The sequence below is a fragment of the Paramormyrops kingsleyae genome, chromosome 13, assembly GCF_048594095.1.
Source record: "Paramormyrops kingsleyae isolate MSU_618 chromosome 13, PKINGS_0.4, whole genome shotgun sequence".
NCBI lineage: Eukaryota > Metazoa > Chordata > Actinopteri > Osteoglossiformes > Mormyridae > Paramormyrops > Paramormyrops kingsleyae.
The window spans coordinates 31,248,016-31,263,366 of record NC_132809.1 but is presented as its reverse complement, the minus strand read 5'-3'; the positions used below and the strand labels follow the sequence as shown (position 1 = coordinate 31,263,366).

Below are 15,351 nucleotides of genomic sequence, written 5' to 3'. Positions count from 1 at the left end.
CAGCGGACACACGCACACACGAGAATTCCCTGATGGAACGTAGCGTGAAGGTGAAGGTACATGTTCCTCAGGAACGACGGCAGATAAACGCTGCCCAGAACATTCCGGCAGGCCGAGAGATGGCGGTGGACGTGTCCCGCGCTCGCATGCACAGCGTGACATAATGAATCCTCTCATTTGCCAGCCTCGGAACATATGGGCAGAAGCTTGTGCCGATTACCCAGAAGCGGGGACGTCACCCCTGAGCCACAGGACCGGAGACGTTGCGGCGTTCCACATGCGCAGCCACACACACGCAGAACATTCCACATGCGCAGCCACACACACGCAGAACATTCCACATGCTGTGAGACACACACACGCAGAACATTCCACATGCTGTGAGACACACACACTCAGTCATAGGGTGCTGCAGGCATACAGGTGACCATTATCATCCCCACAGCACACAAAACCACACCACCCCCCCCAAGGCCTGTAGGGGGCGCAGGTCAGCGAGCAGAGTGCACGTGGTAACAATCCCCAATGCCAAGCCTGTATCCGAGTGTCATTACTCAAGTATCTGACACACGATCCTGCCGACAGGAAGCAGGCTAGAGAAACCCCAAGCTGACTGCAGTGTATTCTGCTCCGTCTCCGTTCCCTCTGCCCCCACCAGAAGGATAGCGGCTCTCAGTATATGACGAACAGGGCTTTTAAGAAGCTGGATGCCGGCGTGTTGAACCTGGTCCTGTGGAACCCAAAGACCCTGAGGTCTGGTCCCACCCTGTGGCCATCTGGACCCCCTCCTCCATCAGCACCCCATATGCCCCCCACACACACACACACAACCCAGTGCGGTTAACACTCTCGAACCAGTGGCGCAAGCATGTGTGTGTTACGGAACGCAGCACTCTCATCGCAGCTTGTCATGTGACCGATGACTTAAGCACAGCACCGGAGGCATGGGAGGGCGAGGTCAGGTGACCAGACGGAGGCAGGCTGGCAGTCACATGACCTCAGATTCGGGGCTTCTGGGAGATAGCTAATGGGGTTTGTCTGGGATTAGCTGCTGGGGCTAATGAGCACATGCTAATCCCGCTCCGGCGTAATTACAGAGGCTGACAGATTCAGAGGCAGCGTGGGGCTGAGCCACAGGGAGAAAAAAAGGAACGAGACAAGAACCGTGACAGGCCAGGCTGTCAACCACCCTGCTCTTCATCTCCAGATACCCGCTCAGGTGAATTAGCGACAGTCTGCTAACCCCAACCTTCACAGAGATTCCCAAAGGCTCCAAGCAGGACCGACGGTTAACCCGACCCAGAAACCCATCAGCCGGGGTGACGACACACGTCAAGATACAAACAGCCCTGCTGTACCCCAGCAGACTGGAGCTGAACATAACCACCGACCTCTCAAGAGTCACCTCTCCTCCTCTTCCCCCAGAGTGTGGGGGGCGCTAACAGCTCTGCATATTACTTCTCTTTCCGGCTCAAATCGAGGTGCGAGCAGCGAGTGACACCGCAGTCAGAGACTTTGCTCAAGACCGAATTCGGTATGAACCCACAGCGACAGCTGCAGTGACAGGGTGTGTGTGGGGGGGGGAAACGTGTCTCGCCTCATTACACGCCCTGTCAGAGTCTGGTGGGCCCCCCACCCACCACCCCTCTCTCTCTCTCACACACACACACACACACACACACACACACACACACACACACACACACACACACACACACACACACACACACACACACACACACACACACACACACACACACACAGCTGGATTGTGTGTGTAACTGCAAAACATGGCTTCTCATCTCACTGCCTTTCAGTGGCGATGCTTTTCTTTACGGGGGGGGGGGGGGTCAACTAGACACTCCCCGCAACAACACACGGGGGGGGGGGGACACAAGTAAGTGTTCAGACCCATAGTGAGACCCACCTGTCTCCTGTTTCGTCATCCGCAAGAGCAGACAGCAGGCTGGCCAGTGCCAGGCAGACTCTAATCCCAGAAGCCAGACAGCCTGACCTCCCCGGGCCCAGCGGCCCGGAACCCGTCTCGAACCCTCCAGGGACTGGACGGCCTGGCTACAGGCCAAGCCTAGGCCCGTTTACCAGAAGCAGCAGAGGAACCGGCCGTGACGGGCTTCACGCCCAGGCCCCTGGTCCTCTGCCGTGGGCCAGACCCCGCCAGTACTGGACCAGCACCAAAGCCCATTAGGAGACCAAAGACAGTCCATCATCGAGACTGCAGCACTCACAGCGCAGCCCACAAGCATGCTGATGCTCTCCGTCAGACCTTCAGGACAGCCACTCTAAAGCCACAGCAATTTTTGTACATAAAACATTTTAATTCCTGTCAGCTTTCGTATATTTAACCGATTATATTAGACCCGCGTCCAATGAATTTGTTCATGAACTATGCGCATCTCTAGACTATTGACCTCTATTGTGACAGTCGCTACCTAAAACTCCAAGATGGAACCTGCTGTTGAACCTCTAAACAGACCATTTTAGCTGAGAGGGTCGTGTTAAACGCACAGCTGCACAGATGGGTGACCCCAAAGGTCGCCTAAGAAAACAACAAATCGTCTAAACAATTCTGCCATGGCAACAGCAGTACAGAAGTTTCCAGAAAGATTAGGTAACTAATAGCCTCCTGTCTGAGCCAGCAGGAGGCCTCACCTGCTCTGTCTATGGCTGAAGAATTCATCTTGAAAGCGAGATCAGAAGCCGTAGAACAGAGAGCTGCGACGAAAAGTGTGAAACCCCACAGCTGGGCTAAAAATCCAAAGAACGCAAGGTGAGAACAAGGCCCCCACTTCGCTTGAACATACACCATCACCCCCCCCCACCACAAACAACAAGTCCAGCACAAAGAAAACCAGTTTCCTGTCAAGAGCAGATCATGAAAACGGCAGATACAAGTGCCCATTGTTCTCCCACTCAATGGGCTCTTACGCGTGAAAACTGAGAATTATGGATCATTTGCAGCCCTGAAGATTATTACAAAGGCAAAACACTTGGGATCGGCGGTACTAATTAAACTACTGTATTATTAGGTGGAATCAAGCTCACCTAGACAGGGTTCCTCCGGAACTTTCTGCCTAATGTTGAGGTCTACAGGCTTCCTAAAGTAATGTTCACTGTTGGAATATCCATCATGTTCCTGGTCATCCTCGCTCTCCCTCATTTACCTTCTCATAATACAGCCACAATTGGGCAGCTTCAATATGGCCATTTGTGCTTCCAGTAGATGGCCAGGTTATCAGGAATCCAGTTGTTTGTTCTCTTTGCAGCCGACAGTGATTTGAAGTTCCAAGGTGTCTTTACTCCTCCTGAGCTGCTTCTTCACTGTCCAACCCTCACATCCATAGATCACAGAAAATACCATATTCTGCACAACTCTGATCCTTGTTCATAGAGGTGCATGAATACTCTTGAGGTCCTTCATGAAGCTTTGCCAATCTGTAATGTATTTCTTGACTACAAGATACTTTATTGTGGATGATTTTTTGTCTAAACAGGCAAAATCTGTCCATAATCCTCCTTGTCCTCCTTGGCTTTTTAGCAAGTGCTAATCCCCTCTTTTGTACTGGGGGGGGGGGTGGTCATCCACCTCTATAAACTGCAAATTCAAGCTCGGAATCCAGTTGCACTGTCCAATAGCAGTGTGTGACTGACTTTGCATAACAGGGGTCTTCCAACACAGACCAAACAAGCATCAGCACAAAACCTCATAGCATGTTGGCAGCTGGCGCCCCGATAATGGCCCCCTTGTCCCGGTCACCACATTGGCAGTAGAACAGAAAGACCAACACGGCTATCCAACCATCGCCATCTCGACCGCAGCGCCCCCCCCCCCCCTTCCCATCATCAACCGTCCAGCTAACAACACTAGCGCCTCTGTGTACGGCGTTGCCATGGCGATGCCACCTGCGGATTCCATTTCTGCAGTCCTGGGCCACTCACTTACTGGACTGGGGGGGGTTGTCTTGAGAACCTGCTGACCTCCCTTAAGCGCCGAGTACATCTGCGTGTCAGACGGGGTCTCTGGACTGACTGCCCCCTCCCCCCCCGCTCAGTGGGTTTAAAAAAAAGAGCCAAGCCTTGGGCAACAGCATTCCGGCCGCTGCCCGCAGAGTGGGGGGGCCGGGGGGAGAGCCTGCTTTACATAACAAACGGCCGGTCAGGCCAAGAGTGCGGGATGGTAACGGTAAATCGTCTCGGCAGGTGCTCCAACACTCCGCGCTCTGCCAGGACCTGCAGGAGAGACGCAGATCCAGCTGCACAGCAGATGTGTCCCACAGGCTCATGCATCCATCACATCATTCCTTCAGCTCATACCTCTGTCCATCCCTCTATTCATCCCCGACTTAAGTATACGTGGTGTATGAATGTATCAGATGCGTTTATCCAAAGTGACGTACAGCAGAGGAAAAACCCCAATTGCTCCAGGGACTGGCTGACCTTATTAAGAGCCTTTCTCAAAAGGCCCACCAGTGAAATCACTCTGCTGACCCTGGGATTCGAACCAACAGCCTTCTGAGCACGGCCACACAAGGAGCCCCTCTAGAGCGTGGAGCCATTTAAGGACACGCACAGCAAAGAGGGGGGGGGGGGGCATGCCACACAAAATGTTGAGGATCAGTGCATCATCATTTGTTTATGACTCAGATGTTCGTGCTACTTTTCAAAGAAATTATTTCCCCCATCAATCGGCTACAAACGGGGAGCACTGGGATAACCGTGAAAAAGGAGCAGCCCCCACCTCCACCTCCCAGCATTCAGCAGATCCTCGTTACCGGGCAACCAGTCAACGTGTGAGGAGGTCAACCGGCACGCTGTGGAAGCCATAAGCACCAGGGCGGCACCATGCGGCCGTCTGGCTCCGCCCCCCTTGGCAAACGCCCATCCTGCGGCAGACCCTGCGCCGGAAGGCCTCTCGTCCTGCAGAATCAGCACCCGGCCGGCGCTGGGGGCTTCGGGGGCTACTGAGCCCCGCTGCGTTATCAGTCTGCCCACACTCTGCCTGCAAGCGGCGCCGTCATTTGTTATTATGAATCTCACGGGTCCTCTGCCTCGCAGGGAGGTGACACTACACGCTGACCCTGCATCGTGCACGCCGCGTCATGCGGCAGCGGATTACCCGGAGATTAACAATGAACGAGTTCCTGTTACCATGCGGCATGGAAATCTTAGCCGGTTGTGTAACGTAAGCGCCGCATAATTAAAGGAATAGCATTTAAACACAAGATGCATGATTATAATTAGTAATTAGCGTTAATTACGGTTATGCAAACGCACTCATTATCTTGCCATGCGACCCACCGGACGGCTGACAGGGTGGGAGACCATATGACAGAGGTCACTGTGAGCTAAACACCAGAGCAATGAACCATGGATAGCAGGGCTCTTTAAACAAGGATTTCACAATAAGAGGTGCAGGGGAGCTGCCAGGGCGGTCTAGATGGGATGCAGACATCCATTATTAGGGACAGACACCCGCACGCCGCCAGAAGCCAGACTGGGAAAACGGGGGCCAGTTTACTGGGTACAAACGCAAACCCACAGGTAGACACACATTCAGGGGAGCACCATTTGCCTTCCATTTGTCCTTGGACTCCAGCCTTGCCCTTATAATCCAGCAGATTAAATAAATCAATGAATGACAGACTGAAAAAAAAAATCAGGACTGCATTATTCTTTGAATGCTCCCCTCCCCAGGCCGATCTCACTTATTCCCCTTCAATTCAGCCTTATCCCTTTTGGTTTGCTCTCCTCACTTTTACCTCCAAGAACCTGGGACCACAATCAATGAGTCACTTCTGCAACCCCCCCCCCCCCTCCAGTGCAGTGACTGTTGCAAACAGGGCCCCCAGAGTGATGCTAAATACTGCCGTTGACCCTCTTCCTCTCTTGGGCTAAGAGAATGGGACTGTGCAGCCCAGTGAGGGATTCTATTCAATCTGATCCACTTAGTCCCAGAATAGCAGGACAGTGTGAAAGGAAAAACACACAGACAATGAGGCCCCACCCAGAAGGACACACCCCCTTAAGCCACACCCAGACTGACACACCCCCTTAAGCCACACCCAGACTGACACACCCCCTTAGGCCACACCCAGACTGACACACCCCCTTAGGCCACACCCAGACTGACACACCCCCTTAAGCCACACCCAGACTGACACATCCCCTTAAGCCACACCCAGACTAACACATCCCCTTAAGCCACACCCAGAAGGACACACCCCCTTAAGTCCTGCCCATAAAGTCATGTTCAGTACCCTAGAGACTGGCAGGGACCCACAACAAAAACCCTTCACTGATCATCCAAAAAAAAAAAAAAAAAAAAAAGACCCAACAGACAGAGAGAAAGCAGAAGGTAAACATCTGACATGCAGGAGTATGATGGGAGAGGGAGTGAAAAGGGGGTGGGGTGAGAGGGAGAGGGAGTGAAAAGGGGGTGGGGTGAGAGGGAGAGGGAGTGAAAAGGGGGTGGGGTGAGAGGCCTGCTTCACCTTCTCCACTCTCAATTCATGGGAATTACATTAGCTGGTCCTCTCCTTAGCAATCTCTCAGAGGACGAGCTAAAAGCCCCATCAATCTGGTACGGCACGCTCCCTTTTGTACAGTAATGATGCAGAGAGCCAGGGGGGTCTTGGTAAATCACTCCGTCTCTCTGACGTTTATATCACAATCATGCAGGGCAGTGTGTTTCCAAACAAAGCCTGGTGAGCAGCCGGCGTTTCCTTACACCGGAGTGAAGTCTCTGTTCAGAAATGCACAAATTGGACAAGGGAGATAACATGGCGGTGAGTCATATGACCGCACTGCGTTCCTCGGGCTCCCACAACCGCACTGGATCCAAAAATAAGCCACTCCCTGGACAACAGCATCCAGCCCCATCCACTCCTGGCCTCACACTTCCAAATTTCTACACGGATGGGACACGGGAACGGATCATACGCTTTCCGTGCTCTTCCGTGACCCTGTCACCAGGGGTGATCATCATCTAAATCTGAAGCCGGTGAAAGCGGAAGACCCTCTCTCACCAGACAGAACCCCCGGGTGGACATCAGGCTCCTCCGAACAGTGTCATAAGGGGTCTTCTTCTCCCAAGCAGAAGCAGCACTCAGTCATCCCAGGGGGACGTGTGGCCACAGGGAGACTGTCTATAGCTATCACAACACACATTAATGCGATGCTTCTAGCCCAAGCACTGATGGGGGCAAGAAACAGAGAGAGTTATTTCTGTAAGTCAATGAAAAAGCCCAGTTCTTCTCTTCCACTGATCCCTGGAGAAGCCCAGAGAGTAAAACCATCAGAGGACTGAACACCCCAGCAGAGAGTCCATGAAACAAAACCATGAACAGTGCCTCAGCTGATACAGCCCAGACCCAGCAGCAGTGCAATCCTGCCATATGTTACAAATTATCTCATGCTTTAAAAACCATTAGCCTTCTTGGTTAAAGTACTTCTATACTGCAAAAGAGATTGTCTTTCACAGGAAATGCATGTGCACCAGCTAACATATTGTTTATGAAACCACAGTAGCTGTTTAACTCGCCGGCACAAAATTCTGTCTTTGTTTTGCACTTTCAGGCTCCTCATTGGCTGACGTGCAACCACCTGATTAGCTGTTTAACAGTGGATTGGCTGCCATAAGACCCTATCAGAATGGATAAGCAGCTCACCACTACCGGGCCACCCATGCCCTGTTGACATTAACTCTTCACTGACCGGCACCTGACCTCCATCAGAGTATTATTATTGCTTCCAACCATCTGAAACGGATCCCACCCAAGCTCTCAGTGCAATGCTTCTGGTACAAGAAGACAGGATGTGCTCTGGTAAGCATCACATAGGTCTATGTCCCGTAGAGTGAAGCCCAGTGAGAAGTGAACCCCCCCCACCCCCTCCACAGCAGAAATGCGTAGCGACAACAGAAGCATGTAAATGATCACCTACGTGAAAGAGAAACAGAATCGGGAAGCGAGATGGAAACAGGAGATACTTTCATGATGAATAGCCCTGCGCCGACTTCACTGGACCAGCTGCTTACTTACAAAGTGCTTCTTCTGAAATAGCAAACGCAAAGGAGCCCCGTCCCAACCCAAAATAGCACACACACACCAGCCCGATCTGTGCCGACTTCATCTGCATCCATAGCCTCACACACGGCAATTAGATTCCCGAGAGAAAAGAACTGCCTTCAAAATATATACAGTATGAAAGGGGGAGAAAACAATATTGGTAATAAAGTTAATGTATTTACGTAATGACCAGTCACCCACTGGAATGCAGTGGGCACTGTCACCACGGCGATGAAGCTCCAGTGAAATCCACATCCCCCGCAAAATGAGATTTGAATACTTTGTCTCACCGAGCAGAAAACAAACAGGCTGAAAAGGGGAGGAAACAAAGGAGGCAGATTTCGGGGGTGGTCTCTACGACGACAGAACGGCACCTCCCCCCCCCCCCCCCCCCAAAAAAAAAAAAAAAAAAACAAAACAGCGGAGCTGTCTGCTCTGGCAGGCGAGAGGCCCGTGACAGGTATTCACATGGACATCTGCAGGTCTGTCACAGGAAACACTGGCGGGTGGGAAGGTGGGACATGAGGGAGTTAATCTGTGCCCCCCCCCAAGGGGTGATAATTACCTGCACAGGGATTAAGAAGAAGAAGAAAAAAGAAATGAAAAGAAAAACCAGCTGTTGCCAAGAAAAACAAAAAAACATTTTCATGAAGGCCTCCTTTCATTAAGAAGCAGCGCCTTCACACGTGCGTCTGTAGCGCTTTGTGTCTCTGCTTCTCAGAGTCTCTTCAGACGCACATTCCAGGGATGCCACCAGAAAAAAAAATAAGCTTTTTTTTTTTTTTTTTACTTTCAAAAGAGCCAAAATGCTTCCGTTTGTAGCTAGGTTACAAGCCATTCGATAAATTTATGCAAGGATCACTGAGAGACTAACATGGGTTTGCGGGTATACACACACACACACACGCGCTCGCACACACACACACACACGCGCGTACACACGCGTGCACACACACACACACACACGCGTGCGCGCACACACACACACACAAAACTGTTCAGGAGTAACCAAGCTTCACTGCTCTCGTCTCCAGGGCTCCAATGTCACCCACAGGCCTTGGGGGCATCAGAGCAGGTGTCAGGTTCAGTTTCCAGGGGGTCTCCTTCATTCCAGCCTCTTCCTGCATTTTAATTGAACCAATTAGAACTTCATTATCTGAACTGTTTACACTTACAAAAGGCCCTAATATACTCCTGAAGACTGATGAGATGGTGTGTGTTTTTCTGATCTACTAAATAAGCATTTAACTCGGGGGGGGAAACCTGCATATGTTAAGCTCTTTGACAGACAACAAAGCCATTAATGTCTTGTTTTGACAGAGCAGACCCAGACAATACAGCGATTAATGCATCTCCAGCGCCGCCTTCCCCGTACGCCTCATGGTCCACGTTTCCAACCTCCCCGTTCTCTCTCCTATTGTATCGGGGACAATGGGGAATAGATGATCATGTTGACTATGCGCCAGTCCGATTTCTGCGGTGTGTAACACCTACATACACCATGGAACAGCTACAAATCCATTACATCCTGCCACCCCAAACCACCAACCACCTCATATTGTGTCTTGCCCCATTTTATGATGATCATTTTTTCCCCCACTCGTTGGATACCAGTCAAGGTCATCGGCAAACTGGGCAGCAGTGGTTAACCATGACAGTCAGAGCTGGATACTGAGCCAACTTGACTCTCTGATACAGAACTACAAGGGGATGGGGGGGGGGCTTTACCAGTTCCACATCTATTCCAAAACGCAAGGCTGATAATCTACAGTCACCCCCCTCCAGAGTTCTGAAAATCCCTGTGATATGCCCTCACCCTCCCAAAAGACATCAAGCCTCACAGGATCAATGGCGCATTCTCGCCAACAGAGCGAGATCAGAGAAGGAGGCCTCCTGAGGTTGGGTTAACGAGAGCCGAGAAGAGATCCAGCTCTTACCCGAAGCGCTGCGGCACATTCCTGGCTGAGAATTCGTGTCAGAGATTACCGACAACAGGCAGGCTAACGTGGCTGAAAAGCGCAGCTCGGGGGGGTCACCTGATCTCTTTACGAGCGAAGGAAAACAAAAAGTGCTGATCGTACACTCCCAGGCCAACTACACACAAGTGCACTCATGTATCTGTTCAGGGAAACAAAGCAGAGAAAAGAACACAAGAGTATTACTGACAGACATGTTTCTGGGACGAATTAGCTGTGATTTCGGACTCGGAGACGTACAGAGGGCGCAGCTGGCTTTGGGGGGAGACGGAGACAGGAGAAAGACAGCTTGGAGGAAGAGCAGAGATGCCAACAGCCACGTCACAGCCGAAAATAACAAAGAGCTCCAGCTCCCCTCAGCACAGCCACCTGCCTCCGCATTTCTGCGGCCTGCCAGCGAATCGCCACGGGCCACCGTGTGGACCGGCAAGCTCACAGGGCCTCGGCTCTGTCACCCCAGCCCCGTGACCCCCGGGGGGTGGACAGGTAGTGGGCAAAACATCCCCTGGAAATATCTCAAAAATCTGAATTATTCAAAGCAGGTTGGGCGTGGCGTGCGTATCTCAGTGATCAAATAAGTACCATCTGGGTTGAATGTCGACTCCGGCTTGGCAAATCAATAACTAACCAACCAACTGAACAAAATGGCCGTTTGCTTTGCAGTCCCACCTTCCGCTCCGTCCCATTACCACCATGTCACTCAGGGCGGAGTCTCCCCCGTTCGGGTTGGTACCAGCTACCGCCGCCTTCGTAGGTACAGCCCGGTCTTGGGAAGAAACTTATCTCCAGTTCTCTCTCTCTCTCTCTCTCACTCACCACCCCCACCCCCCCCCGACTGAACATGGCTCCCCCCCGTTCTACTTGATTCTCCCTCTCACTCTGACTCATAGTTCAATGCCAGCATCTTCACAAGCTGAAATACATTTTTATTGCCCAAAAATAAACCCGAACAATTAAAAGCAGAGAGAGGCTATTAAGGAGGGCGCGAGGTAAACGAAACCCCCCCCCCCCAAATCTGCAGCTCTGAGTGGACATGAGGTGACTGAAAGGGACATGTGACCTCAGTGACACCGCTTCAGCAATATTTGCAAGTCAAATGGCCGTTAATCTGTTCAGTTATGCTAACCCTGTCTAATCGCCCATTCTCCCAACTACAAACATGGAATTCATGGTGGAATGCGACCAGTAGCAATAGCATCAGCATCCTACGTGACGCCAATGGGAATCCCCCCGACCCCCACCCCCCCACGCTTACCTCTCTTCTGCACTATTAACCGCAGCAGCGGGGCAGCAGACGACAGGGCCTTGTGGTAGTTGTCGTCGTTGTTGATTGGCAGCAGGTCGCCGTGCACGTCCACGTAGCCCAACAGCACATCCACACCGGGGATCCGGTGCACCGACTGCAGCAGCCGGTAGAACTCCTGGAAGCCGCCGGCTCCGGATCGCTTCAGGGCGAAGCGCCGGTACTCCGCTTCGAACTGCAGCGGGGCGACAGAACATCGTCAGCGACGGCATCGGCAGGTGGGCGGCTCAGCTGAAGCGGAGGAGCCTCTTACGCTGCACTCTGTCACTCATTACGGCTCCATTACACTCTGCCGTTGTCACCCTCAGGAAGCACATTCCAAGCATTCACAAGAGCTAAAAAGAAGCTAAACCTCAAGCACAGCAGTGCACTAACTTGGCAACGGTCATGGGTTCGAATCCCACAAAGTACTCATAAAAAATGCATCTCTTCGCTCTACTGTAAATTGCTTTGGATTAAAGAATCAGATTAATGAGAAAATGTAAAAAAATATATATATCTCTCCATGAGGCTGGACGCTCTGTCTTCTCTGCAGCCACAGGGACACAATCACTGATATCCGTTTATCAGTCATGGTTTGGACTTCAAACTGACTGTCGCGTTATTTTGAGTGTGCGATTCCTAACTGCTGGTTAGGAACACCTGTCATGCGATGTGTAAAAGGCTCTGCCTAAAACAGGAAGTGCGGAGGGTCACGGATGAGCTGATGTGGTTAATACGAATTAGAGAGGAACGGGGGAGTTAGGTGGAGGACAGATATTAGGTGATCAGGGCAGATCAGAAGGTTACAGCCCTGGCTGAAGGGGACAGCAGTGAAGCCTGGGCTCCCCTTTCATCTCACATTGAGGCAATTGATGTCGTCCTCCACTGGGACACCATCCGTCAATCATACAGAGAGACTGATGGGGTCGACACGGAATTACGAAGCAACCAGGGCTGAACCTTGCCTGTTCAGGGAAGGGACTGACATTCATTGCCTCATGGCTGGGAATCTTCCCAAGGTGCGTATCCACGACCTGCTTCACCTAACCTCACGTCTGCGTTTGCTAAAGATGTTTCCTAGATGAACTGAACTGCATCTCCTTCCTCCATCTCCCCCTGCCGCCCTCCCGACTTCGTAATTCCAGTCCTCATCATAACAAAAGAAAAATGGGAGTGGTGGGAAAATCTGAGGGTATCCTTTCCCTTTTGACAGCCAATGTTCTCATATTATAGCCAGGGCCAAACTGCACTGATTATATATAAACAGCACGTTTACACATGAATGAACACATACTGTCTGAATAACTGCAAAACTTTATATTCTTCAAGACTTCAAGACTTTTTATTGTCATTGTACAGTTGCCTGGAAAACGAAATTAGCTAGCAAGACCACAAAGATGCAAGAAAGTGTCAGTACAAGATATAAGTTCTCTTTTCTTCATGCATTATCACATTAAAATCATCATCTCCCACTGAGCAGCAGCTCTCTGTGCAGTTTCAGACACAGGACTGAATGGAGATTACAGCTTCCCGAAACGAAAGGCACGGGAATGAGCTGAAAAACTAAGTGAATGTATAGAGTAACGTGATTCCCTAATACAGCGTCACACCGTCCAACTTCAGTCTCTTGGAGGGAATGAATCCCGGTGTTAAGGCAGAAATGAGGGGCAACACTAGCCCCCCCTCCCCTATCTCAGTTATTTATTCCGTTCAAAAAGTCTCAGCTGTCGTAGAGGCGGGCTGTGAAAAGGAGAAAGCGGTGAATCACCACAAGTAGGGGCCACGGTGAAACAGTGTCACTGAAACAGAGTCAAAAAACATACGGCCATGTTAGAATGGAGGACCTCGTCAACACCGTCAAGACGGTAAACAAAAAGGTCTCCGTCACAAGCCGGCCCAGGACAGAGCGGATTTCCTGCGAGATCCTTTCCCATCCAGCCGCAACGCACCTGCCTGCAGAAAGCTAATGAAATTTCACACCTCACCAGCTCCCTGTGACAAGCACGCCAAGCAGGAAGGATTAACAATGGCGTCCTATTGATTTTTTTAATCAACATGCAGAAAGTCACATGACATTAGAGAGTGAAGGCCTAAAGTCAGACCCAAAAAGAGATAAGCATCAACCTGATGCTTACATTAATATTTACTTTCTGCAGTGTGCCCACTCTGCTGTTTGTAAAGTCGCCCATGGAGAATTCGTTCTGCAAATAATACCCTAAAATAGCAGAAGTTGAGTGTAGCATCAGCTGATAACAGCCAGTGCTGTAACAATACACGGAGCACTATTATCTGGCCGTGCAGGACGCGCAGTCAGGGATGGAGAAGGAACAGTGATAAAGCGTTAGAGTGAAAATAAAATGTTCCAGAAGCACAGGGTGGGACTCAAACACACGGGTGGGAGTAGCGCCCTAACCAAGGAGGAATGCATAAAAACGATATGTAACAGACAGACCACAACTTCTCCCAAAATATAACACGTTAGCCTGTTCGCATCATAATTCACGTCATGTGATTGTCACTCGGCAATAGCGTAAACAATACAAGAATAATAAACAGTACGATACCTGTTCGAATAAAGCTAACAGTTTTAATTTGTATAATTACCCTTATTAATGAATAGTACAATTTACAAAATCCATGTGATTATTATGTTTCGTTGTTGCTATGTCGCATAAAATCATTATCACTACTATTTTTTATGCACTTCTAGGTGTTTAACGTTAAATCAAACGGAAACCAACTAGAGATCTAGAAATTGCGGGCGGACAAAAATAATTTGTTCGCCAAAGTTTATAAAGGATAATCGGGAAAGTCAATGGGATATTATTATCGCTCCCGAAACCACGATTTACGGGAGTATAAAGGCACGGCTGCCTTAAGTGCCTTGAGTGCACGACGATGTGAAGAATGGTTTGCTGCAACATTAACGCCAAGCTCTGCTTTTATACACTAATCACGGCCGCTCGATGATAATGTTTCCGCGAGATTAAATTGAGCCAAATTAAACACGCGTCGCTTCTCCGCACCCACAACAACATTATTAACCATTAACAGGAGAGATCGGACGCAGCGCCCCGGACGAACGCATGTCATCCGCCTGGCGTGTTTACCTGGTAAATCCTCGGGTATACTGCTTAAGTACCAGACGGAAGAACCGCACACAGACGCATGCGGATAAACACAAAACAAGGAGCGCCGATATTTACACACACACACACACACACATCTTCTTCTGCTCAAAAGCACAACGGTTGCACTGCGACAGCTTACAGACTAGACAGGACGCCAGCGCGCAGCCGTTTTCTTAATCATGGTTATGGTGCATGGCAGCTTTCCCATCTACACGGCGGAAAGCGCCGTCATGTGCCGCCGCGCAGGTGTGGGGAGGTGAAGCCAAAAGACAGCGAGTCTGCGGGTCCGTCCCAGGGCGACCCGATAACTATCACGTAAGACCGTCACTTACTTTACTCTTGACTTCGATAAGGTTGTCCGCGTTTCGTAAAGGGGTCCTCTGATGCCTTGACATTTTGCCCGGTGGTATAATTCCGCAGACACGACCGTGCACCGATCCAACAAGATCGAGTCCCCGCCCCCCGGCTTGAGTCGTCGGCAGCGTAAAATCGTCGCGCATTCACTCGCTCCAGCCCGCGGACACACACAACACTGCAATCCGCCTGCCGTAGTGCCAGTATTATGGAAACCGATTCCTGCGGGAGCGCGTCTCATCTAGAGGGGCGGGGCTTATGCTTTTCTACGGCAATGACGTCAGCGGGGACACGCCGCTCGGGGCGGGGACGCCAGCGCCTGACATCACCTGAAACGTTAGCGCGCCGTTGTCGTGGAAACGAGAGGCTGGAAACAGGTGGAGCGCGCGCGGCTGACTCGCGCGTTGCCTATTCACGTAACGCGCGTTATTTTGGGTAATACGACTATGACATCATCTGTAAACTATGGCAGGGAGAGGATTTCGAAAATAGTATCAGTGTTGCGTTTCTGAACTGTAAAA

At 50.8% G+C, this 15,351-nt stretch overlaps 1 protein-coding gene across 1 annotated transcript in view; it reads right to left on the bottom strand.

The window, feature by feature from the left end:
* pard6a (par-6 family cell polarity regulator alpha) overlaps nucleotides 1-15,071 on the bottom strand; it is a 28,842-nt gene extending 13,771 nt beyond the window's left edge. The window contains exons 1-2 of the mRNA XM_023827050.2: nucleotides 14,809-15,071; nucleotides 11,316-11,538 (exon numbers count right to left, since the gene is read on the bottom strand). Of these exons, the coding sequence (XP_023682818.1) occupies nucleotides 11,316-11,538; nucleotides 14,809-14,976 (391 nt within the window). The 5' untranslated portion in view covers nucleotides 14,977-15,071. The remainder of the gene's footprint in view (nucleotides 1-11,315; nucleotides 11,539-14,808) is intronic.
* Nucleotides 15,072-15,351: the final 280 nt, after the last annotated feature.